This window comes from Maniola hyperantus, chromosome Z (assembly GCF_902806685.2).
Source record: "Maniola hyperantus chromosome Z, iAphHyp1.2, whole genome shotgun sequence".
Taxonomy (NCBI): domain Eukaryota; kingdom Metazoa; phylum Arthropoda; class Insecta; order Lepidoptera; family Nymphalidae; genus Maniola; species Maniola hyperantus.
The window spans coordinates 16,766,175-16,793,296 of NC_048564.1; the positions used below are offsets into that span (position 1 = coordinate 16,766,175).

At 38.6% G+C, this 27,122-nt stretch overlaps 1 protein-coding gene across 1 annotated transcript in view; it reads right to left on the reverse strand.

Annotated features, from left to right (window-relative positions):
• LOC117995282 (homeobox protein caupolican-like) overlaps positions 1–27,122 on the reverse strand; it is a 360,854-nt gene that overhangs the window by 26,697 nt on the left and 307,035 nt on the right. The window contains exon 3 of the mRNA XM_069508695.1: positions 16,093–16,205. Coding sequence (XP_069364796.1) covers positions 16,093–16,205 — 113 coding nt within the window. The remainder of the gene's footprint in view (positions 1–16,092; positions 16,206–27,122) is intronic.

A 27,122-nucleotide genomic window follows, 5' to 3' on the forward strand; every position in this document is an offset into this window, starting at 1 on the left:
TCTAAATTTAACAAACATTTAGCTCCGGCGAAAAATACGGGCATTCCGATTCAATGAAACGCCCCGATTGGAAACGGGCGTTTTATTCGAGGCAATAGATAACCGTGGTGGAAATAAGCGCGCATCGGGAGCAGTTTTTAAGGCGCACGGCCATTTGCATCCGCATTCTGAGCGTAATTGTGGCGAAACCGCTCCCCCAGGCTGAGCTTACCTGACTTCGATTTTCTCGGCGACATGACAAAGGCGCGGCCTGAAGGGCCCAATAAATAGGTTCCGCGTGAAAATAGTTAAAAAATGTTCCCGAGTTGATCGTTTGAACACGCGCAAATTGCTACCGTGTGCGGCGGTCGCAGGGTTTAGTATCGGGTGACACGACACGGTGTCGGACGTGATGCGAATGAGATTTGCGACGGTGGAACCATTTGTTGGTGGTGTGGTGTTGTGACGGTTTGATTTAGCATTATTCTTGCAATAAATATAGACAACGTATTTTGCACTTATATCGATACCGCCTACGACCTCCATTCAATATACGAGACGATATTACATGCCTACTATAAAACGTGGATGTTATCATTTCCGCGGAATAATTCATGAAACAAATCCCGGAAATTTCAAAACTACTCATATGAACCAGTTCCTAATTAATAATTGGATTATTTTTAAGCAAATCTGGGTGCCCACCGTGAAAATTTAAAACTTTTTGGCTTTATGCTGATAACCCAAAAACAATTTTAAATTTTCAAAGTGTGCATTAAATTTGTTTAAAAAAATATCCAAACCGTAGGTATAAACTTTAACAGTGATCTAGAAATTAAAATTATACCCACATGAGGTACAAGTTTAGTCCGACCTATAGAGTTTATTTGGCCCAATAATAATAATTATTATAATTGGACCAAATACACTTCTACCTATAGGTATAAATTTCTATATTTCTAATTGACGACCTCCCGGGCGGACTGGTGAGCACTATGGACACTATGGTCTTGTTCAGAGATCTCGGGTTCGATTCCCAGCAGAAAAATTTGTAACTTTTAAATTGTTTCTGGTCTGGTCTGGTGGCAGGCTTCGGCCGTGGTTAGTTCCCCTCCAATTGGGAAAGCCGCGCTGTCAAGCCATTTAGCGTTTCAGTACGATGGCGCTCAGAAACCGATCAGGGGTAGGTAACTAGGTGGGTAGGTACTTACTTTACGGTTTAATGGTATTACCATACCCCTTCTAAGTTAACCCGCTTCCATTTTATACTGCATGATGCCAAATTTTTATGATTATAGGTCAACGGGAAGTTTAGGTTTCTTGCCGGACACTACAGACAGACAGACAGACAACGAAGTGATCTTATAAGAGTTCAATTTTTCCTTTTGAGGTACGGAACCCTAAAAATGATTGCGAGTAAGGTAAGCCAGAGGCGTTAAGCCGCGCCGAGTTTGAACAAGGTATCCTATAGTGTTTTGGAATCAACGCGAAACCCCGTAAGTTGTAGAGCTTGTTAGTTCGTTGTTGTTTTACCAGAGGGCGGCGCCCGCTGCACGCTGCACGGGCGTCGCAGCGCACGCGTGGCCGAAGGGGCGTACGTGGCTGCGCGATCGATGCGGCGCCATTTGCCAGAGTACGACATGACGCGCTTCGAACGATCGAATTTCAAAAAAATAACCGCAATTAAAAATGGCGGCCTAACTTGACAATCGTGCTGCAACCTGCAACAGTCTAAACTAAAATGACAGGTCTACTACAAGTAAGTAACGCTATCCTTTACCGCAGGGAACGCTGTGAAAGGAATAGATAGCACTTTAGACCCGTCATTTTAGTTTAGAGATTAGTAATGTCACTTCTAGGTATTTGTTTTAGTTTGGCATGGAAACATAGCTGACTATTTTTTATAGGTACTGTGTATTGGTCATTTATTCAGCTCAGACTCTCAGAGTGTCTCATTGGGCGATGAGAGTGATGAAAATCTTGCCGCTTACGTACAAGGAGGCCTCCCCCAAGCCTCACTGAAATGGAATAAAGGCAAGAAAAAGAAGGCTCTGCGGGCGACGACGAGAGCTATACCTACGCTTGGAACTTCTCTACGTGATCAATCAGAAATGAGAAGAGCCATAGGAGAACTAGAGTAACCGACATAGAATTAGCTAAACGGGTTGCGAAGCTCAAGTGGCAATGCCTAGAGCATATTATAAGTACCTAGTTCGAAAAAACGATATACGGTTCCTACGTTGGGGTCCTAGAATGGCAACTTCGCGCCGCGTTGGAAGACTCCCCACTAGGTGGACAGACGACATCCAGGGAGCCATAATAATTTTCGTAAAATAAAAATATCCTTGAAATAAAAACATTGATCTCAGATCTAAATAAAACAAAAAAAAAACATTGATAGTGTAGTCCTGTATTTCAACCCAACATAATATTAAAATGTAAAAGCACTTTCACACGGAGTAGGTAAGTGGTGACGCATTAGATAAAGGCGTACCCACACCACCACCGAGCCGCTGAAACCGACCGCATTAGTTTTACACGAATAAGCTCTTCTGAAGTCTACGCGGTGGAGACAGCGGTTGAGGCGTAAATTGCAGCGCTTAACGCTGAACGAGTTCCATTCACTAAATTTGCTCAGCAGCACTTCAACCGCTTTAAGGGTGTATTAGAGCAGTTTAATTAATTCAAACCAGTCCACTCTCCAATATGGCGGGAGAGAAATGATGTTACTAACTTTCAAAATAAAGGCTAAATGAACGGAACGATATTTACACGTCGCGTCAAATAAATTAAATCATCAATTAGGAGAGTAGGTAACTTTGTTTTTAGAATGACTCTAGTAGAGTTTGGATATATTTTTAACAATTCACTAAAGCTTTTATTTAACACAAGATTCATCATTCAACACACTTCGTCCATTTGAATTTAGGTTTTAAAAAATCTAGTGTGAATTTTTTGAAGTATCTACCTACCTACTCGTAGTATAAGTAAATGCAAAAGTGTTTCAAAAAGTCTACAAAGTACAAAAAAATGATAAAATTTGTCACTAGACTAGAGAGTGACTGTATTCCGGAAAATCAACAGGCATAATCTGATAAAATATAGTTTATTCTATCTTATACATTAAGATTAAGATCTCTTCTATCGCAAGCTGAGTTCTGTATATGTGTCTATTTTTAGTGTCGTTTTAAGGGTTCCGTACCCGAAGGGTACAATAGAACCCTATTACTAAGACTCCGCTGTCCGTCCGTCTGTCCATCTGTCACCAGGCTATTTCTCATGAACCACGATAGGTTAGACAGTTGAAATTTTCACAGATGATGTACTTCTGTTGCCGCTATAACAACAAATACTAAAAAACAGAATAAAATAAATATTTAAGGGGCATCCCATACAAAAAAGTGATTTTTTTGCTCGTTTTTATAGATAATGGTACGAAACCCTTCGTGCGCGAGTCCGACTCGCATTTGGCCGGGTTTTTTTTCGATTTGTCGAGTTTCAAATCACTGAAAGACGTTTATAATTCAAAAAATATTTTTTTTTAATTTATTTAATTTATTTTTATCCAGAGTTGCATTTTTTGAACGTTAGGTAGGTATACTTATTATATTTGCACTTTTCTACAAATTCACAAAATTACGATGTTTAGTACCTAGGTATTAAGATATTGCCACGATAAGTTATCAGATTATAATGATCCGTATTAGTATTAGTAGTAGGTAGTTCACTAATTCGAGCATACTACTTTACCTTTTAGTTTTCCTAATTTTCTTAGCGTTTCGCATTGAAAATAAATAAACCAACTGACTTTTTTTAGCAATGACATTTAATTGCAAAAACTAATGTTAAAAATTATTAGGTACAATTTATGAGATTTAGCTAGTATCAGACTAATAGGGCGAGCGGATTTCTAGTTCTATGGGTATAATCAGTGAAGGGATGGTTTCAACATAGACTAAGAGCTAGCTCGGGCCAGACCTTCGTTATTTTATAAAAGCTGAAAGTTTATCTCCGTATTGTCCCCAACACAGGGATGAGCGGTCAGCTACTATGAACTTTGGATCATGGTGGGTTTGGGAGTTAGCAGGTAACAAAGGTGTAAAAAATCTTACGTCATACCTACACCTATATAGTCTAATTTATTGATTTTTTATTGATAGTATTAGAAATCACGTCATGCATTGTCAGACACATAGAATGGTGTCAGACACATAGTATGGTGTCAGACACATAGTGTGGTGTCAGACACATAGTGTGGTGTCAGACACATAGTGTGTAGTGGTACCTATTAGTAGGTATCAATAAGCTGAGATTATTAAGATTATTATAAGAATGACGTTAACAGACAAACAGACGCCATGATTGTGTTCTAATAATATAATCTATAAGTAAGTAATTAAATAAAAGGAAAAGCTGACTGACTGACTGATCTATCAACGCACTGCTCAAACCACTGGACGGATCGAGCTGAAATTTGGCATGCAGATAGATTATACTTATATTTGATTATACATATTACTTATGTAGGTATGTTATGATTTAGGAATCCGCTAAGAAAGAGTTTTTAAAAATTCAACCCCGGGGGTAAAATAGGTAAGTATTTGAAATTTTTGTTATCCACGCGGACGAAGTCGCGAGGATAAGCTAGTTTATTATAAGTATCACGATTACCTATCTTTTGATATCTAAATTAATATTTTTTAATATTTTTTACTATGAAAATGTGGAGAGAGAATAATAATTTCATTTGGGATTATTCAAACGGATTTACTTTTCATGACGTTCGTACAAAACGATTAAGAAAATTAGGGGTTTTTTTTAAAAATTTATAGACTAGCGCTTGGTTGCAATCACACCTGGTGGCAAGTGATGATGCAGCCCAAGATGGAGCGCGCTTGCCTAGAAGATGACTATTCACTCTAATTAAAGAATTTAATTAAAGAAGTCTACTTTAATACTTCTTTGATAAATTGATCAATCCATTACCGACCCACTACTGCACTACTGAGCACAAGTCTCCTCTCACAGTGAGAAGGGTGTAGGCCATAGTCTGCCACGCTGGAGTGGGAAACTTTACACACCTTTAAGAACACAGAGAAGTCTCAGGCATGGAAGTTTCCTCACGATGTTTTTTCTTCACCGTTTAAGCACGTGATATTTAATTGTTTTTTTAAATCACACATAACCCCGAAAAGTTAATGGTGCCCCGATTGCCATCTCGACCGTAGCGTACTATAGAAAAGAGCCCTAATTTTAGTAGGGAACTCTAAAAAGTTAGTGAAAGAAAAGTAAATGTGGATTGAATCAATTTTGGATAACCACGAGCAAGTGTAGCGACCACAAAATGGTATTAATGGATAATGATGTAGCGAACCGTTTCAACATACCATTTGTATGCGATTGGGAATAATCGATGTAAAGCGTTCGGATGTGTATCTAATTCTAATCCGTGGCGGTCCTCCCCCAGGAGGGAGGTACGGGGGAGGCTGGGGTAGGTGCATTACTTATGTACGCACTCGTACATAGTTGCGCCGGGGGGTATCCCGCAATTCCCCTAACACCCTTAGTACGAACTACGAACTCGCACAACTCGAAAATGTTTATAGATTTAAAATCTACACACAATGAAAAAAATTGTCAGTTATGGTAGGGCTTCATTAGCGGGCGAATATTCGTGTCGCACTGACGTGCCAAAACGTCGCGGTCGTCTACAGATAAACGCGATGTTCTTGTCTCATAACATCACATCACAATGTCACATCTACGCAGTGTGGCCACGCAAGCGCATGTTGTCGCTACAAAACCATTAAAACAAAAAAAACTCTGCTATAACTTTTTTTTCCTTGCATTAACCTAAGAAAAAAATTTAAACTTAAACTCGGTTGGATTAAGGTTCTCATTGGAATAAAAATTAAAAGATATTTTATGATTTCGAATCGTGAAGTGAATCTACCGCAAGCCCACGCTACCAAGACGAACTAGCAAGAAATTCGTCGGCTACACTTTAATTCGTCTATACCTATATCTACAGACAGACCAAACCCAAGCAGAAACTAAGTTTTTTTGTACCAAACCAACCACAATCAACCAATGTCTCTTATGCTATGTCTACAACTCTACCAAACGGTTTGGAATACAGATTCTACTGAGAATAACCGGTTAGAAATTCAGCAGTTACTCAGATTTTCAAATTATAAATAGATACGATATGTAGGTACTATTACAATACAACTACGCCATGGGCTCGGGCAACTATTATTGCACGAGCTTTTCGATAAATAGATTTCATGTTTCGATACACGAATTCTATCAACGTTATCGAGATGTAACGACTCGTACTAAGGGCACAGATTGCAAAGCCCCGATACCGCGATTGAACGCTCACCTCTCGAACAGGCGAGTACCGCTCCACGTCCACGACCCGAACCGCTCCACGTCCACGACCGCAACACTCCGCTACAATACAATTATTGATCTATTCAATGAGCATTTTATTATCAGTCTATACTCTATAGATAGAGCCTCAATAGGTAATGAAGAAGCGGACTGAGTCCCGAAAGGTCGGCGGTTCAAACCCACCCGTTGCCTATTGTCATACCTACTCCTAGCACAAGCTTTACGCTTAGTTGGAGGGGAAAAGGGAATAGATATAAGTCATGATTAACATGGCTAATATTCTTTAAAAAAAAACCGGCCAAGTGCGAGTAAGCCCCCGCAACGAGGGTTCCATAGGTAGGTACTACACTACAGTCGTATTTTTTCGACATTTTGCACGATAACTCAAAAACTTATGATGCATTTAAAAATAAATAAAAATCCGTTTTAAAATGCACAGGTGAAGACCTTTCATATGATACCCCACTTGATATAGTTATCTTACTTGGAAAATTGAAAATACTAATATTTAGTTCATGACCACAATTTTTTTTTGTGTGATGTAACCGCAAATTCACGGTTTTCGGATTTTTCCCCGAATGTCTGCTATAAGACCTATACCTATCTGCTAAATTTCATGATTCTAGGTCAACGGGAAGTATGTACCCTGTACGTTTCTTGACAGACCGACAGATACACAGACAACAAAGTGATTCTATAAGGGTTCCGTTTTTCCTTTTGAGGTACGGAACCCTAAAAAGATACCAATCTGACTCTGATCTGATTTATATTAAGTGCGGTAACAGCTAAAAAGTCTGCTAAAATAATTACTTCTTTTCAGCACAGTTTCATGCCTATCCTAAAAGCAATTTTAGTTCTAAAACACGTGATTCAAGTACCTTAATAACCTTAATTAACTTTCAACGTACGAACTAAGTTTATAGTAGTATTCCGTAATGAAAATTACGGAAATTTCGATAGACAGCCCATCAAAATTTAATCAGAGAAGACAATATTATGAGACAGGTATGCCTACATGCACCTAACTACATATATTTACCTACTTAGATTGTGATAATAACAAAAATAAAATTTAAAAATTCAGACAGGCTGTTTGATATTTTTTATTACAAGCGATAAAAAATCTAAAAATGTATAAACAAGATAGTATTAGCTATAAGAAATCGAAAAATGTTAATTTCAGTTTATAAAATTATTATTTAATCCATTAGGGGTTGTATTTTCAAAAATCCTTTCTTAGCGGATGCCTACGTCATCAGCTATCAGCATGACAAATTTCAGCCCGATTCGTCGAGTAGTTTGAGCTGTGCGTTGAAAGATCAGTCAGTCAGTCACCTTTTCCTTTTATATATTTAGATTATCACGTAGAGAGACTCCAAGCATAGCTTTCTCTATCGCTAACTGAGTGACTCTGAGCTTTCTTTAGCTAACTTAGCGACCATGTCTCGGATCCGTATATCATCACTGGCAACACGCACTGATCACAACAGTTAGGGAACTTCTAACAAAACGTAGAGGCTTCGAAGTCACTGGCAGGCGTCAAATCTTAGTACATTTGACGCAGGTAGCCCTAAAGTAGCCCTATTTTCCTTTGAGCCTAATAAGACATATCATAGATTCAGGATCAAACCGAGAGTTCCACCCACAGAGGAGATATATACTAGTCCGTGGTTCCAGCGCTCTAATTCTAATTCACTCTGACATTGGTCTTTAAGCACTGCGGAATTTTTATCTGTAATACAATTATTAGCGTGAACCAGAGAACCAATACATAGTTTGACAAAAACGCTCCCCTTCTCCTAACTCATGTAATGTTTCTAAACGCGTCATTTAAGCGACGTCTCGTTAACTGCGTTATTTGGTTTATTTAAAACGTAACCGCCCGAATCCTTGGCTCACAAACAATTCCCTCCCGAGCCGCGAGCGCTGTAATTTCCGGCGTATTTGGATCTCAATGGTGCGGTACAAGTGCCTCCTCTTTTCTCTAATTTTTGTACGATTTCTGTGCTGTTTCGCATTGATATACTACGACGAGATACACATTTCCTTCTCCTCCTTTATCAGACTCTCCAAAAAAATGTAAAGACCCCCACTTTTTTGGATGTAGGTAACATCCGTCAGATCGATTATGTTCGTATAAAATGTAGCCTTACAGCCGTACTCAGAGTCGCTTAATCGTTACTTAAGTTTAGTTAAAACGAGACAGAGCTATATCTCTCACATAAATCGATTAGCGACTCTCGAGTGCTGCTGTATGTCATTCAGACCATAACAACGAATCATTAGACACAATAGACATCTCATTCATCAAAATCGGCCCCGTAGTTTAGCCTTTACAGTGGAACACACATAGACACAAACATATATAAATAGATTGCCAAAATCATAACCCTTCCCTTTGGCTATCTATGCCGTAGTCAGGTAAAAAATAGTTGCGAATCTTGGCGTAGGTATATCAGCGGTGCTTGTTAAAAATAGCGGGATAATTTTTCATTTCGGCGCTTGGGCGTGGCAGATTACAGGCCTCTCTAAATAATACGGCTACTCGCTGAAAGTCGACGAGGCGGCCTCTTGTAACTCCTGCTCGCTTTTCATACAAGTTCCTTTGTTCTGTTTATTTCGCCCGGCTAACTTATCGCTCTACGCTTTACGTATTTCACGGTTTTATTACTTAGATGAAGTTTTTCCTTTGAAATGAATATACAACAATTTTATTTGATTACATTTGCATATGAATGCCGCGTGCAATTTGTTGTGTTTGAGTGTTTGTATTGCTGTTCGTTTTTTATCCGTTTGCATCGCGTATTCATTTTATGAATGCTTATTGCCGTTTATTGCGTAGCTTGTTGAATCGATTGTGGGAACGTGCTGAAGCTGGAAACTACCTACTAGGGGTGTGCAATGTGCATCACTGCTACTTTTAAATCATTTTCATTTGGTGCAATTCTTATTTTTCTTCACAGTGATGGAAAGCAACTTTTCAATTTTTATACTTACAATCGCTTTTTTATTATTTATAGACTAGCGCTTTGCTGCAATCAGACCTGGTGGTAGGTGATGATGCAGCCTAAGATGGAGCGCGCTTGCCTAGAAGGTGCCTATTCACTCTTGTCTTGAAGGTACCCATATTATAATTGGAGGGGAAAACTGATGCTGGAAGGGTGTTAATCTTAGCGTTTCGGATTAGAAATCAAGAGTTTTCTACATTAGTTTAAGTAGGAATTATAATCAAGAACAATTGCACCGATATTTCACAAGTGTTTGGGTGGTTTGCTCCATCTGGGCTTTCTTTATAACGTACACCTTATTAGGGTTCCGTACCTCAAAAGGAAAAATGGAACCCTTATAGGATCACTTTGTTGTCTATCTGTCTGTATGTCAGTCGGTGTGTCAAGAAAATAGGCAGGTAGGTAAGTCATATAGCAGATATAAGGGTAAAAATCTGAAAACCGTGAATTTAGGGTTACATCACACAAAAAAAATTTAATTGTGGTCATTAACTAATAATTAGTATTTTCGATTTTCGAAGTAAGATAACTACCTATATCAAGTGGGGTATCATAATATGAAAGGACTTTATCTGTGCATTCGAAAAAGATTTTATTTATTTTTATGCATCATAGTTTTTGAATTATCGTGCAAAATGTCGAAAAATTACGACTGTAGTACCGAACCCACGTTGCGCGAGCCTGACTCGCACTTGGCCGGTTTTTAAATTCAGATAGATATCGTATACGTATCGGGAATGTCACAAACAATTGTGGCTCGTAGCAATACATCACAGTATATTTCCGTCCCATCTCGGAGATGCCCGTCTTTTTTACGCATAAAAACTAACGGTCCTAATTATTTTTAGATTATGAGACGAAAAGAAATAGAAAAAACTTTTTTCGGCTCTTATTTTCTTTCTCTTTTTAACTTTTGGCTGATTTATTGCTTCCATATTTGTAATTATCTCCTGATTAGTAGATAATATTACAAATTACGATGCCAGCTTCCTATTCGAGAGGACGCGGATTCGATCCCGGGCACGCATCTCTAACTTTTTGGAGCTATATGCGTTTTTAAGTAGGTAAATAAATATCGCTTGCTTTAACAGTGAAGGAAAACATCGTGAGGAAACCTGCATGTCTGAGAGTTCTAGACAATGTTCTCAAAGGTGTGTGAAGTCTGCTAATCTGCACTTGGCTAGCGTGATAGACCATGGGTAAAAAAAAATAGTAATTTCTGTGGGAAAATATTTTTAACGTTATGTTTGTGTTGTCGTTTACGCCTTGTGACGTCAATAATATCATAATATCTAGGTATTATGTTCTTTTCATGATTAGGTACTTTCTATCTTCGTTTTATACCTATTCTACTACCTCTACAACCTCTCGCACTGCCAAGGGTGATTGGTCGAGATCTCTTATATCTACTCGTAGATACAGGGAAGCATCCTGTCGACTTTTACTTTCTTTTTCTCTTTATATTGTAAATGTTTATACATATGGCATTTATGCTGAGTAGGGACCTTTTTTTTCGGGTTGTGCCACACATGACATGGTTTATTCCGGCGCTTCTTCTACTTGAGGTCTTTTGACTTTACTACTCAAGTATAAGAGGCGCCGGGATAACCTAACCTAACAATGGTAATGTGTGGTACAGCCTTAAAAAATAAACGTTTTTCTTTCTTTCTTTTCTTTTCTTTTCTATATATTATATTATTAGACAGATAGTATTTAGAATGGAAATCACTCACGGTAGTTTAAACGCTAAAATAAATTATTTCTATTTTATTCTATTAGAAACAATCGTAAGAGCTTCAGATCGATATATCACCGCGTATTTCCGTCACGTCTTTTTTAACGCATAAAAACTAACGTGGCTAATTATTTTTAGATTACAACGGACCGCCCGCTATATATTAAGTCGAGCGGAGCCGGATTGTCAGCATAACTTCGCTTTGATGTGCCATCATTTGTTTTTATTTGGAGCCACTTCTACGTGATTCATCGGTGTATAAATTTCTGTTCGCCGCACCCCGCCGTAGTAGGTAGGACTATGTTTGATGCATCGCCATCATACCTTGTTATGACACTTCGGCAATCAGATTTCCGATGCGTTTTGTTTATTTCATACGTGATCAAAATGCTCGGTGATATTTTAATTCTTTGACGAAAAAAGATGAGATTAGGACGTCAAAAAGTGCCCATATTATATCATTTATATTATTTCATTTAATTTATCTGCTCAACTACGATCGGGCGTACCTACCTATAGTACGCGATGAGTCGAGATGGCAATCAGTGCGGGTGTGCGGGGCGTTCCCTCCCCCATTGCCATGTCGACCTGTCGCGTACCCAATAATGTAAAAGGAAAAGGTGACTGACTGACTGATCTATCAACGCACAGCTCAAACTACTGGTCGAATCGGGCTGAAATTTGGATAGCTACTAGCTATTATGACGTAAACATGCGCCAAGAAAGGATTTTTTGAAAGTTTATCCGTAAAGAGGGTAAAATAGAGGTATAAAATTGGTGTAGTCCTCGCGGACGAAGTCGCGGGCATAAGCTAGTTTTATACAAGAAACTACAAGCTTGATTTGCTATAATCCGCCAAAACTGACATATATCTTTATGGTAGGTACGTGCACCGCCCGCCCTCCCACAACTAAAGAAGCAGCACAAGCAAGCATTACACACCACCAACACATTGAAGATTCACACTGAAGTTGGTATCTTAAAATTGTGCCTGAAGCGTCAACAAAACAGACGCTTTTCAAAGAAAAAGCAACATGATTAAATTAGACAAACTCAAAACGTATGTGGCAACCCCTGTCTCGCTCACACACAGTAACGAAGTAACGAGAGGGAAAGAGTAGAGGGGTGGAGAAGCCGGGAGTGGTTAGTTGGTTACAGTGATTTGACCCGCGGCAGACACGTAGGTAGCGGCAGTGCAGACGGGCGTGAGTTTCCCGCCAGCCGCCATCCAGTCTGAGCCGATGGAAAATATGGAGGGGGAAAAAGGCTATAGATTTTTTTACCGAGTGTACAAAGAGCATAATGTTCTGGGGTATTTTTTAACTTTTATCTATGTAAAGTGTTTTACATCATCATGATCAACCCATCGCCGGCTCACTACAGAGCACGGGTCTCCTCTCAGAGTGAGAAGGGTTTTGGCCATAGTCTACCACGCTAGCCATGTGCGGATTGGTAGCCAGTAGAAAGTGTTTTACATACACCGTCAGTTTTGGAAAAAAATGAGAAATTAAGGTTGAATTTTTTTTGGGTTCCGTACCCAAAGGGCGCCAACGAGGCTTTCGAGACTGCGGAACCCTTCATGTGCTAGTCCAACTCGCACCTGACCGATTTTTTTCGAACTATAGTGTGCTATGTTGGTTACTCTGTTTCTCCTACAGATCCATTCATATCTAATTTGACCACCTAAAGAAACTCCAAGCATATCTCTCTCTAATATGTATCCCCGCTAAGTCACAAATGTCTAATCGAACATCTAGTCTTGCCATCTTGACATGTCGCGTACTATACCTACGTATAGCAAACACAGTGTCACGTCTGGACCCTTAACAAGTTCTCCACAGATCGGAGCAATGGCTGTTCGGAGAAAAACTGTGAATTAATCAGCGCCCGCGAAATGGAAGCAGCCATCCATCTCTGTCAATCCCTTGACGAGGGAGGGAGATGAAAAACTAGGGGTATGTTGATTATCCTGTACAGCCTTGTTTTCAACGCTGACGCAGCGACGGTATGGAACATGATATTATTATGAAAACAACATTTACATTGTTGCAACTGAGATATTGTCATTGTAGGTTGTAATTCTATTTGACATAAAAATGTGGTTGTGGCGTGTAATTTGTCACTTCTCTTATAATTTAGTGCTATTTTGACACCATGATGTATCGCTAAAATTGTGTTTTTATTTATTATATCTGTGGTTACCAGTTAAAAAAATACCTACTCTAGTTTAAAAGGTATCTTGATTTATGGGCGAATTCAACGTTGGTACAGTCTTTTAGACTGTAATAAGAATACGGAAGCGGTGGAAGCGCACACAGCAGCTATGCTATATATCTTATGCTATATATCTTACTTGAAAATAATTGCTTACAAGGTTGTTTCGTCGACTAGCTAAAGATCGAGCTCAGCATTTGAGACTTACAGAATACGGGAGTGGTTAGTGATTAGATCCAGTTCAAGTACATCACCTACACTAAGTGCGCGTTTCGGTGAGCAAGGAAACTCTTGCTTCCAAGGTTATTTCGTCGACGAACTGAACGTCGAGCTCAGCGTTCAAGACTTATAGAATACGGGAGCGTTTACAGTAATTAGACCCGGGGCAAGCACGCACGGCAGATGTGCGTGCGTTTCGCGCCCGTCTGAGTGCGCGTTAATTTGACCAGGATTATGCATTGTTTTATTATTTTCAGGGTTCCGTACCCGAAGGGTGCCAATAGGAAGCCTCCGCTGTCCGTCCGTCCGTCTGTCAATCTGTCAGTCTGTTTGTCTGTCGATTTGTCAGCGGGCTGTACCTTATGAACCGTAAAAGGTAGAGTATTTCTATTGCCGCTATAACAATAAATAATAAAAATTTCAAAATGGCCGCCATATAAATTAAATAAAATTAATTATTTTATTTAATTATTAAAATTAAATAAAATTACAATGAAAATAAAATTTGTAGAACGGTACGGAATCCTTCGTAAGTGACTCGCACTTGACCGGTTTTTTAGTTCCGACTGACGTTCCAAGGACATCTCTGAACATGAACCCGTAACCCACCCTATACAAACGTAGTTTATAGTCATATTATGAATATTATGTATTAACCAATCAAACTCGATGTCATTTTGTAGACACGTTCTAGACACTAATATCTGTAGTGTCTGTAGCTTGCCAGATTTTCATAAAAATATCTAGTTTTAGGGCGATTACGCACTGCATCCGTGAAAATACGTTCCGAAGTAAACATAGAACTATTTGTATGGTAGGTAATATACGCACTAACTCCGACTTCCGTCATCCGAGTTCTTTCCGTCAGAGCCGTGAAAATACGTTCCTTTTTGTTGTACGAACTATTTGTATGGTAGCTTATGCCTTATGAAATATACATGTTGTGGATAGTTTTATATCCGTATTTTCACGGATTCGGATCGGATGAGTGCGTAATCGCCGTCACCCGTGAGAATATCTCGGATGTGCCTCAGATTCAAATCGGACATAATATATAGATTTTTATTTAATTAATTTATTTATTTATATATCAAAGATGTTTACTGAATAGCTTTTTTTATAACCATATTTTACCGGATGAGTGCGTAACCGCTCTTAGTAACACGAGTTGAAATATTTGTCGAAAATCTGGCGAACCACAGACACAGTAGGTACCTATTAGTTTATAGAACGTGTCCACAACATACGTTTGTTTGAAGCGCGCTACGAATAAACTCCTGATAACATTTATATATTATATATCCTTTTCTAAATTCTGATTTCCAAAATTATAAAACTGTATTTTTGTCTGTTTGACATTTTAAAAAAATACTTAAACCTATACCTATAGGGTAAATATATTATTTTTTATTGCTTAAATGTAACGATTAATGATTGAATTATCAATTTAATTAGTTACCAAAGTTTGTTTTGAAACTTTTACACGTGTAGCAATTTAGATTACAATAATATAACGATTTGAGCAAAAATATTCGTAGTTACCACCAACATACCTACTTATCTAGCCAATAACAATAGTACCTACCTCCTTTTTATTAGGGTTCCGTAGAAAACAAGGAACCCTTATAGTTTCGCCATGTCCGTCCGTCTGTCCGTCCGCATAGTTTCGCATATATGTATATACCTAGCGTGATTTTTTCTTTAGTTATTTGTTTTTAGGGTTCCGTACCTCAAAAGGAAAAACGGAACCCTTATAGGATCACTTTGTTGTCTGTCTGTCTGCCTGTCTGTCTTTCTGTCAGTCTGTCAAGCAACCTACAGGGTACTTCCCGTTCGTAATCTGAAGACCGTGAATATGTGGTTACATCACACAAAAATTAATTTGTGGTCATAAACTTATTAATCATACTTATTAGTCAAAAACTAATTATAATTAGTATTTTTAATTTTAGAAGTGAGATAACTATATCAAGTGGGGTATCATATGAAAGGGCTTCACCTGTGCCACGTATTACCGTGCCTGTGCATTCTAAAACTGATTTTTATTTATTTTTAAAAACATAGTTTTTTAATTATCGAGCATAATGTCGAAATATACGACTGAATTACGGAACCCTCGTTGCGCGAGCCTGACTCGCACTTGGCCGGCTTTTTTTTTCAATTAGTTAATTTTTTTAAATTACGATTTGTTGTTATGTAGTCTTGTTAGTGTTAAGATATTCAAATAATGTGAGTAGATTACAATGTTATTAAAATAGTTTTATAAGTGGTGAGTTCTTTAAATAATTGAAGTAGACTACAATTTTATTAAGACAGAATTAATTGAATTTCGACCATGTTAAGAAAGCTACAGCTCGATTTCACCCATATTGTAAACACACGAACACAAACACAAAGAAAGGGAATTAATTACACCTATATAGGCTAAAACGAGACAGCCAAAAGCCCTTCGCATAGCGTTGTACGATAACAGCTTAATACCGAGTTAATACGCAAGTATTCGCGGGGTACTGCGGGGTCCAACAGGCCCCTGGGACTCACCCGTAGGCCGCTAGCGTCGGGTCGTAGGGGTAGTAGCCGCCGGAGGGTTGCAGGCCCGCGGACGTCCACGCGGACATCTCTCCGCTGCCCTCCTTCAAAGCGTACGGGTTACTCTGGAAAACAAGACATTTCGTATTTTACACACTATTAAAAGCTACGATAGCCCAGTGGAAAAGTGGGATCCGGGGTTCGATCTCTAACTTTTCGGGCGTAATCATGTGCGTTCTAAGCAATTACTTAAATAGTACTCGCTTTAACGGTGAAGGAAAACATCGTGAGGAAACCTGCATGCCTGAGAGTTCTCCATAATGTTCTCAAAGGTGTGTGAAGTCTACCAATCCGTATTTGGTCAGTGTGGTATAATGGCCAAACAATTCGGAGGAGACCCGTTCTCAGTAGTGTGCGAAAGCGAAAGTTTGTCTGTCTGTCTGTTTGTGTGTCTGTCTGTCTGCTAGATTTTCACGGCCCAGAGGGCAGAGTTAGCTTACATCCGGGGGACAGACATAGGCTACTTTTTATCACGGAAAATTAAAGAGTTCCCACGGGAATTTAAAAACCTAAATCCACGCGGAAGAACTCACGGACATAAACTAGTTTTTTTTTTTTAATTCTTTATTATCAATAAACATTTTACAAAACATATATAACGTTATATTATAATGTTAAACTTAAATTATTAATAAACTAAACTTAAACTTAAAAACTTAAAAACTAAGGCATAAACTAGTAAATCATAATTAAAAAGAGGAATCACGGGCAAAACGGACCACACTCCACTTGGAGCGCGTGTCATTCACCTAAATAGACTGTAATAGGTACTCTCAGTCAATCGCGCCGACAAATGCGCCGGCTCAAATTTAATTAAAGTTAACTCAATAAAGGAATAAACTCACGAACAACAATATACGTCCCGAGTGTACCGCCTGACATATCACTAACGTATTTGCATAATGTATGGACCGGAGGGGTTAAACTATTAAGTTCTGCGCACCCTCTACGTGATAGTTGTTTAACTGGCAGGATAAGGGTGGAGACAGATTAAACATGCTATCCGACCACAGACAGCTCCAACCAAAGATACGAAGTAGGTACCAGTCCCGACTCGATGTATGTAAAAAAATCATGTGTGCAATTTACACGTGGTACGAGTGAAACCTTCAGAGAATGAGACGAAATCAGAATACCTATGAGGAGTAGGATAATAGGGTAGTTTACCCTTTTATGAAAAGTGTTTTAATTTGATCATAAAGTGATAATAAACTACCAAAAAATTTACAAAAATTTTATTCGATCGATAAGTGCAATAAAAGTGCTTTAAATTTTGCATTTCAAGGTTCATGAGCTGTCATGACGTCACTCGGCCTGTCAAGCAACGGTGTTTTCTTAGTGAAAACGAATACGAATCGAATACGAATAAGAACACAAACTTTCTGAGTGTACAGCTCAGCATAAAGCCATAGGTAGTATAATTCTAAGTATTTGATTGTATTTGATACAAAACGCGTCATTTCACAACCCCGTGGCATCTTACAAGTATACCCCCAGCATTAACCTCCACGCACCCTCTACGATAGTTGGTTAGCTGTGAGGGTAAAGCCTACCCTCTTACTAAGTTATTCGCATACATTAGGAGCAACTAAATTAAAAGTGTGAATGATTTGCCCCGAGATCCGTCCCCTTCCTCCTCCTGATAATAAAATGAAAGGCATTAGGATACATATGGAACAGTGTTCGGGACGCGATAACGTACACAGCCTATTTGTTCCCCTCGGTTTTTGAGTATTGAGTAAGAAAACGTGGATACATTGTTACCCTTCCCTCCCCACTCTCCTCTTCAATTCTCGCCTACATCATTTTCATGTGTTAATGGTTTGTTTTGGGCTAAAATCTCTACACAGTGTAGCTATTTACCTAATTCTGTTAATTTCAACTGCATAAATGTTAACGAACGAGAAACAAAATCCAGTCCATACCAAGCAAACAATTTTATACATTCCCATAAAAAAATGAACACAAAATAATAATTGTTCAAAACATCATGGCAATTGTAAAATCTTTACAAATAAAACATTTCCATACAAGATTTTTCTGTAGGTACATACAATTACATACAAAAAGGAGTTCCATACAAGATTTCAGATTCGCGAGTTACATGTACACGCGAGCCTGATTACATTCCTTATTAGCATGGAAACCAGATAATAGCTTAATTACTGTGCCGCGACTCCTGCGGACCTTGTTCGAGACAAATTGCCGGACAACCAACCCGACTTTGAGTCGATAAGGCTCCGCGTACATTGACTGCCATCGCCTAAGCCTCTAGCCACAGGTCTAAGCGCTCTATAGTTGAGCCATTGTGAAAATGCGAAGTGAGTCACAAATCATTTTTATCAGGCCTTATGGACCCTGGAACCAGATGCTCCGGTGTCGTGGGTAACAGTAAAAAAAGGATTACAGTAACATAACAATACGTTGAGGCGTCAAATGTTATGTCAGCGCCAATTAAATAGTCGTTCTTGAAGTTAACCGCAAGACGCGCCGCAACAGCATTTTTTAGACGCCATCCAGTGGGGTGCGCGATGCGAGGGAGCGGAACACACCAGACCGCGTGCCACGCCGCACCCCCGCGTTTGCCATTTGCATTAGTGTGAGTGCTACATTCGTACACAGTATTCGAGTGCGTGGAACAGTACCTGCGCAAGCTCGCACTTGCGTCGTAAGTCAGAAACTATACCTACGTTTGACGCTAGGCAGGCTGTGAAACGACGAGGCAAATTAGGTAGATTAGGTAGACTAGGTAGAGATTTCACGTCACCCCTAATGAAATATTTGACAAATATCGATTTCAGGATCAAATCGAGAGTTTTCCCGCTATAAGTTTCCCCACTGTGAGTTTGTTGTGAGCTCTCAGACTCGGGCGCATTTGGAACCCTCGAACTTTAGTTTTAAGTACGTAATTAATTATCACCACTATATCATCTTAGAAATTGACAATTTTGACCATCAGTAAGCGTAACATGTTACCTATTCTGAATAAATGATTTGACTTTGACTTTGACTATAGTACACTCTGCCAATGCGCTCGCAGCCTAAGGCCATAACATATTGTCAACAATTAACTATTTTATTGAGAAAAATAACGTTAAGGGACACGACACGACATCTTCAGCTTAATTACATTAAATAGATCGACGCTACACTCAGGTACTTATATAATGTTATCTCAATCTTATACATCCTGGATATTGTCATTCGGACAGCAGAATGACTTATTACGATCTCGGCTATAATTATGGAATAGCTTCAATACTTGTATTGTAATTTTCGATGCCCGCGACTTCGTCCGCGTGGATTTAGTTTTTAAAATTCCCTTGGAAACTCATTTTCCGGGATAAAAATTAGCGTATTCACTGTCGTAGCATACCTACGTCGTTTTACTTCTTCTACGCAACCTCCATTGTTCGAAATTAAAGCACCAAGATATATGTAGGATTGCACGACCTCGCAGTTCGCAATCGGAGTGACTTCGGTCGAGTTATTGTTGGCTCGGTCTACAATCATCATCTTAGATGTCTCTCAACAAGTTCAAAGTTTTCATAAAACGTAAACTCATTGAAAAATCCTATTACAATGTAAAGGATTATTTATATGATAAGCAAGCTCGAGAATGAGTTGCTTAACAGCTATGTGATAGTTTTAATAAGTTCAAATAATTTTATAAAGTAGTGATAATAAAAAGAATACCCGGCTGAGTTTGTTGTGGGCTCTTCTCAGACCTGGGCGCGTTTGGAACCCTCGTAGCTGTAGTTTTAAGTTTGCGTACCTAATAATTATCACCACTATATCTTACAAATTCAACATCTGACTATCAAAAAGAGTAATTTATTACCTATTTTTAATAAATCATTTGACTTTGACTTTGACTTTAGTTTTACTGCGGTTTATCTTTAATCCGAACTCTAGGCTCACGCGCTTCATTTAAATAAGTAGTTCCTCCATATGAACAGCACTGGTTGCAAACATGGTGGTATCGTCGGCGTAGCGCAAATTTAATATTGTAACCACCGTCTGTCCAGTCTTCAGTGTAAGCACTGAACAAAAGCGGTGATATTACACATCCTTGGCGAACACCTGCACTGGGATGGAAGTCTTTTGACAAAACATCATCCGTCGTCAAAATCGGCTAAACGGATGGACCGTGAAAACCTAAAAGACTGACGAACGGACAGATAGACACTTTCGCATTTATAATATTAGTAGGTATGGATTAAGTATGGAAGTATGATTTATGAGATTAGATGACATTAGGTAGCCATAATTTTCTTAATACAAAATCTTAATTTAAAATACCTAGTGCTTTCAAATACTGTCGTGTTAGGTAGGTACCTAATGTTTAACTCTAATTAATTCCAAGACTAATATCTCACAACAGTGTTGACACCTAACAACCGAACAATACCTAAACTAGCCTTTCAACATAATAAATTCACGTCTTGTTAGACCTATAACTACCCGAGTTGTACGCCAATGTTCTAATAACTAACATCGATTACAGACATCGATTTCGCAACCGATTGAACGTAATGCCGATGTCTGATTCAATGATGTACACTCGCCTTAAATAGCCGTCAAAATAAATTTGCTGGATATGGCAAAGTGAGACAGCGTACCGGCAAAATCAACGTCGCATGTAATATACTTACCTTATGGGTAAGAAAATACTTTTATAAAAGAAATTCGATGGATAATTCTTAGTATTTTCAAACAGAAATACCGAAAAACAAAATCAAAAACCGGTCAAGTGCGAGCTGGACTCCCACACGAACGGTTCCGTACACCTCACTTTTATTTAGAAAAGTGCAAATTAATGACGGATTGCATCATCCATATTAATATACCTAAGTGATTTAGTAAGTTGATTTTTTGGTGAACACATTTTAATTTTTTTATGTGATGTAACCAGAGAATAGTACCTACTATATAAGTCCCGCAAATTGCTAATGCGTGTGGCCGCCATTTTAGTGACGTAAGCACTAGACCGAAGTTTCGAGCTGATGCAGTTTCAAAGAATAGCTAATAAAAGATTAGTGAAACGTATTATTAGTTATCTAAGAGTAAATGCTGTTATTCTCGGATGACAGCATCTTTGGTGAAATTTTGCCTAAGTATTTAGACGTTTTCACGTCACAAACCCAAGAAAATTGTTTAAATGTTTCAAACAAAGACATGTATGTAATATAAACAGATACTGGCATACAGTCGATGGCAAATAAAGTAACAAGCGAACTGCATTTTTATGTCCTTACTCGATAGTAATCTCGAATTAGTAACCACTTGTTGATTTCTTCTCTTGGACTACAACAAGGCTCCTTATTGGGTATGACGTACAAATATTATGTACACATTCGTAACTACAATATTTTTTATAGAATATACGAGTAGTAGTCGGTTGTACCTATACAGTCTACACTGTTTATACAGAACATACCAACCTGCCACACAAACATTCGCAAATTAAATTAATAGTAAAAAAAACCGTCCAAGTTCGAGTCAGGCTCGCGCACCGAGGGTTTCGTATTACAGTCGTATTTTGTCGACATTTTGCACGATAATTCAAAAACTATGATGCATAAAAATAAATAAAAATCTGTTTTAGAATGTACAGGTGAAGACCTTTCAAATGATACCCCACTTGATATAGTTATCTTACTTCGAAAATTGAAAATACTAATTATTAGTTCATGACCACAATTCAATTTTTTTGTGTGATGTAACCCTATATTCACGGTTTTCAAATTTTTCCCTTATGTCTGCTATAAAATTTACCTACCTGCCAAATTTCATGATTCTAAGTCAACAGGAAGTATCATGTAGGTTTCTTGACAGACCGACAGACAGACAGACAACAAAGTGATCCTATAAGGGTTCCGTTTTTCCTTTTGAGGTACGGAACCCTTTCTTGAAGTTACTGTTGCGCTGTTTGTAGTTGTATTTCAGAGTCAGGGCTAAGTACGCTGAAATGGAGCAAATAACTGTAAATTTATAGCAAAGTTAAAATAGAATGAACGACAGTGAAAGTAGATAAAGTTTTGCCATGAAAGTTTTATTAAAAGTACGACCTATTGCGATGAAGTTGCAAAAATTAAGCGGTTTCGGCACAAACGGGGCGTTCAATTATCTCTATTACCTACTACATGATAGGCAAACTAGAAACAAAAATAAGCTAGCTACTCCTGCGCTCCGCCTCTGGAAGGTGCGAAAGTCATTTGTGGGAATGAGTGTAATATTTTATTATTAAATTCTACAAGCAATTTTAGACTTGCCTTTACACAAGTTTAAAAAATGTGTTAAAAGTATGCTCCTAAAAAAAGCATATTATACAGTCGCAGACTATGTAAACGATAAAAAAGCTTGGATTTGACTCGCTCCAGCAATGCACGGGGCTGCAATGGCTTGTATAGTACGGTATAATAACATTGTAAATTGAAAAATTAAAAAGAGCAACCGCCGAGTTTCTTGCTGGTTCTTCTCGGTAGGAACGGCATTCCGAACCAGTGGTAAATTAAACCTGACTATTCATAAGCACTTTTAAAAAGTTTACATGAATAAAAAAACATTATATTCTATTCTATTCTATTCTACTATTTCTAATTTAATTTAATAAAACTGAGTCAAAGCTACTGACATTGAAATCGACTACTGTAAGTTCCAGATTGTGAAACTAGAACTGCGCGCTAAAGTTTTGCATGGTTTCATTAAAATGAAAACCGCTTTAAATGAAAACGCAATAATTAAGTGGTTTCGGCACGCAACGGGGCGTTCATATCTCATTGTTATTGTTTCTGTTTGTATTTTAATTTGATAAAACCGAGTCACAGATAAACATCCTGGCTTAAGAACCTTCGCCAGTGGGTGAACATGACTACAACAAGGTCACTGTTTAGGCCTAGGGCAGCGGTGAACAAAGTCCAGTTAGCCTTAATGATTCCCAACCTGCGGTAGGAGATGGCACTAGAAATAGAAAACCGAGTCAAGGCTACTCCGCTGAAATAGAGTAGAGAAAGAGTAGTAGTAGAAAAGTTAGAGCAAAGAGTTAAAATAGACTGAATGAAAGTGAAAGTAGTAAAAGCTAAAGTCATGAGTTCTGTGTAGTCACTAATAAGCTGTGATAGCCTAGTGGTTAAGACGTCTGCGTCGTATTAGGAGGACGGGGGTTCGATCTCGGGCACGCACTTCTAACTTTTCGGAGTTATGTATGTAAAGAATATACCCGGCTGAGTTTGTTGTGGGCGCGTTTGGAACCCTCGTAGATTTCGTTTTAAGTTCGCGTAAAAATTGTCACCACTAAATCATCATCTTACAAATGCAACAACCGACCATCAAAAAGTGTAATTTATTACCTATTTTGAATAAACCTTTGAGTTTGACTTTAAGTAATTAAATATCACTTGCTTTAATCGTGAAGGAAAACATCGTGAGAAAACCTGCACACTTGAGAGTTCCTCATAATGTTCTCAAAGGTGTGTTAAGTCTACTTATCCGCACTTGGCTAGCGTGGTAGACTATGGCCCAACCCCTTCTCATACTGGGAGAAGACCCGTGATCTGTAGTGAGCAGCCGATGGGATGATCATGATGATGTGAAATCATGATCAAAGAAAGAAAGAAAGAAAGAAAACTTTTATTTGATCACTACACTACTGATAAGTAAAAAAACATAGTAAATAAAGTGTCACCAAATATAGGTGATCACGATCATCATAGTCATCACTGATCACTGTGAAAGTGTTACAGTTTGGCCGTGATATCATTAAAACGAAAACCGCTTGCAATGCATACGCAACAATTAAGCGGTTTGGGCACGTGGCGGGCGAGGGGCGTCCAATCGTCCATATCTCATAGTTAGTGTAGGCGCGGGCTGTCACGAGCACGGAAAGACAGTTTTTATCACGGCCCCACAAAAGAGTTGCGAATTTGTCACTGGGCTTATTTGGGGGTGTTCGCTACAATGATAGATATTAATGATGCAGTTGCCGGGAGCGGAGAGTTACCCATTTTTCTTGATCTATGAGCCGCGGCGGACTTGTTTTCTCTGGTTTCCTGTGGACTGTGAGGGACAACGCACACTGACGTCGATCGTGCGAGGCGCGCCATCTTTCTTGGTAACAACTCAAACTTAGCTTTACTTAGCTAGGTAGGTATATGTATAAAAGGAAGAGCTAACTTACTGACTGATCTATCAACGCACAGCTGAAAGTACTGGACGGATCGGGCTGATACTTAATTATCAAAATGTGTTTACGAAAAAATAAGTTTACTAAATCACATATAGATGGCGCTGTACGTTGCTTTCAACTTGCAGTTTTCTACATAAAAGTATTGGGTATATCTTATATGGTACGGAACTCTTCGTGTGCGAGTCAGACTTGCACTTTACCGGTTATTGCAGGAGCCAAACCGTCGAAACGTTGTTTGAGAAGCTTCACTTCAAACAAGCTTTGTACACGTGGTACACGCACGTATTTTCTTCTCTGTAGGTATAATATCAAGCAACCCCTGTCGTAAGTATAAAATATGGCAACCGCCCCCAACATCAGAGGTCACGTGACTCCATTAATGGCCACACTTGCACAATACAAAATTGCATTATCACGGATCAATGTTAACACACTTACAATAGGTTTTTGGAGTCGCATTACACTTTAGAGGTGTTTAAATTAAAACTGCGCGACGCGCGTCCCACTCTCGAATTTTTCATATTTTTAGCCGACTGCGTAACGCAAAGGAGTGGTTATACTCGTATGTTCATCTAAATCCATAATCCATACTTCCATAGGTACTAATATTATAAATGCGAGTGTGTCTGTCTGTCCATCTGTCTGTCTGCTAGCTTTTCACGGCCCATCCGTTAAACAAATTTTGACGATATTTGGTACAGAGATAGCTTGCATCCTTAAGGACTGGAAGGAAGGACATAGGCTAATTTTATCCCGGAAAATCAAAGAGTTCCCCCATTTTTAAAAAGCTCAATCCACGCGGACGAAGTCGCGGGCATCATCTAGTCATTGAATAAGTAGGTCTTTGAAAATCCCAGTTAGGTTTTCTGAATTATTTTTCAGTTAAAGTTTTCGGGGTTTCTAAGTATCGTATTTATTACAAGTAGACATGCATAATCTCATAATATTATCAACGCTAAACACTATTGTGCAAGGGTGTCCTCTCAAAGGGCCATAGTGCACCACGCTGGCCAAATTTGGATTAGCAGACTTCCCATACCTTTGAGACCATTACATCATCACAAAATTGGAATCAAATACCATATGAAAGTGAAGCTAAATAAAATTGTTTAGAAACAACATGAAAATAAAAGGGTAGGTAATAGCTACTTAGCTAACAAAAGCCAAACTGTTAACAGCGCTTTAAGTATCTTAATCACGTTAGTAGTATTTTCCCTAATTAATTGTATTTTTCGGTGTAGAAGAAAAACTTAATAACGGATTTTTCGGTGAAAAAAGATTTCACAGCATAATTTTTGGAGTTTCAGATACGTTACACTAATAGGAAGAAATTACACTTATTTCAGAAGTATTAACCGACTTTTAGAAGGGAGGAGGTTCTCAATTCGACTGTATGTTTTTCTAACAGTCTAATTTATTTTTATGCATATTTGCATTTTGGTTTATAGTGCAAAATGTCGGGAAAATATGACTTTAGTACGGAACCCTCGGTGCACGAGTCTGACTCGCACTTGGCCGGTTTTTGCTTTGAGTTTGAGTTTCAAAAAGCAAAGAAGAAGAGAACTTCTTCGTTTTTAAGTAAGTTAATAAAATAAGCCAGTTATGCAGTTCTGTCTAAACCAACGATTTTAATATAAAAACGCAAATAATTGTTAATGTTAACTCGAGTTAACTCACGATAGCTCACAATAAAATAATAACAAACAGCTTTTACACAAACCCACGAAAAGGCCGTTTCGTTTTAGGACCTATTAACGATCCCTGAGTCGTTATAAAAACCGTTACTCCTATTTAACAGTGCGATAAACCTCATTTATTAACCCTTGATGATGTTAAGTGGGAGTTATGCTACCGTGTTCTGGGGTTCCGTAGCATAAATGGAACATCGAGAGCGTGTTTTTGGAAAATTTTCAGCTCCTTATTTAATTCTGCTCAATGGTCATGCTAATATTATAAATGCAAAATTGAGTCTGTTTTCTATCTGTTACCTTTTCACGGCCTATCCGCTAGCTATTTGGTACAGAGATAGCTTGCGTCCCCGGGCGGACATTTAAGCTACTTTTTATTCCAAAAAAACCGTACTTAGGGCGTTTGTGCACTCACCCGTATTCGGTTCGTATTTATGTTTTATATGTAAGCAAAAATACGGCGATCTGTTTTTTTGCTGACCTATAAACACGAATACGAACCGAATACGGATGAGTACACAAACGCCCTTAGAATGCTTTTCAGGCGGCGCAAGGCCGTTGCGTGTGGAAGTCCCTACAAGAGACCTATGTCCAGCAGTGGACGTCTTTCGGGTGACAATGATGATTATAATGCGAAAGCATGTCTATGTCTGTCTGTCTATCAAGGCACACGGCTAGTGTGTCCAGCCAAGTTTACTTTTTCATGGCCCATCCGTTAAATTAATTGTGATATAATTACATCAAAATGGTCTAAAGATAGCTTGCATCCAGGAGAAAGAGTCAAACAGACCGACACATTCACATTTTTAATATTAGTTAGTAAAGCAGACTGCGAAAGGGTGAGGTCAATGACTTAACAGAGTAGGTAACTAAGCCACATAATAATGTAATTCTGACGGTTTTGATATGGTCTGTTACCTATGTTTTAGCAAAAAAGTTAACATAAAGTCACATCTGAAGCCTTGTTCTTTTATGCTTTTGAGCGTCTGATTAGATCGCTGTGTGGTGATAACAAGCACAAATTGTACCTTCTACCTATCTATCTTGCTACATTAATATCTAAGAAATCATAGATGCAGAAATGATACAGAGGCGTGAACTTGGCG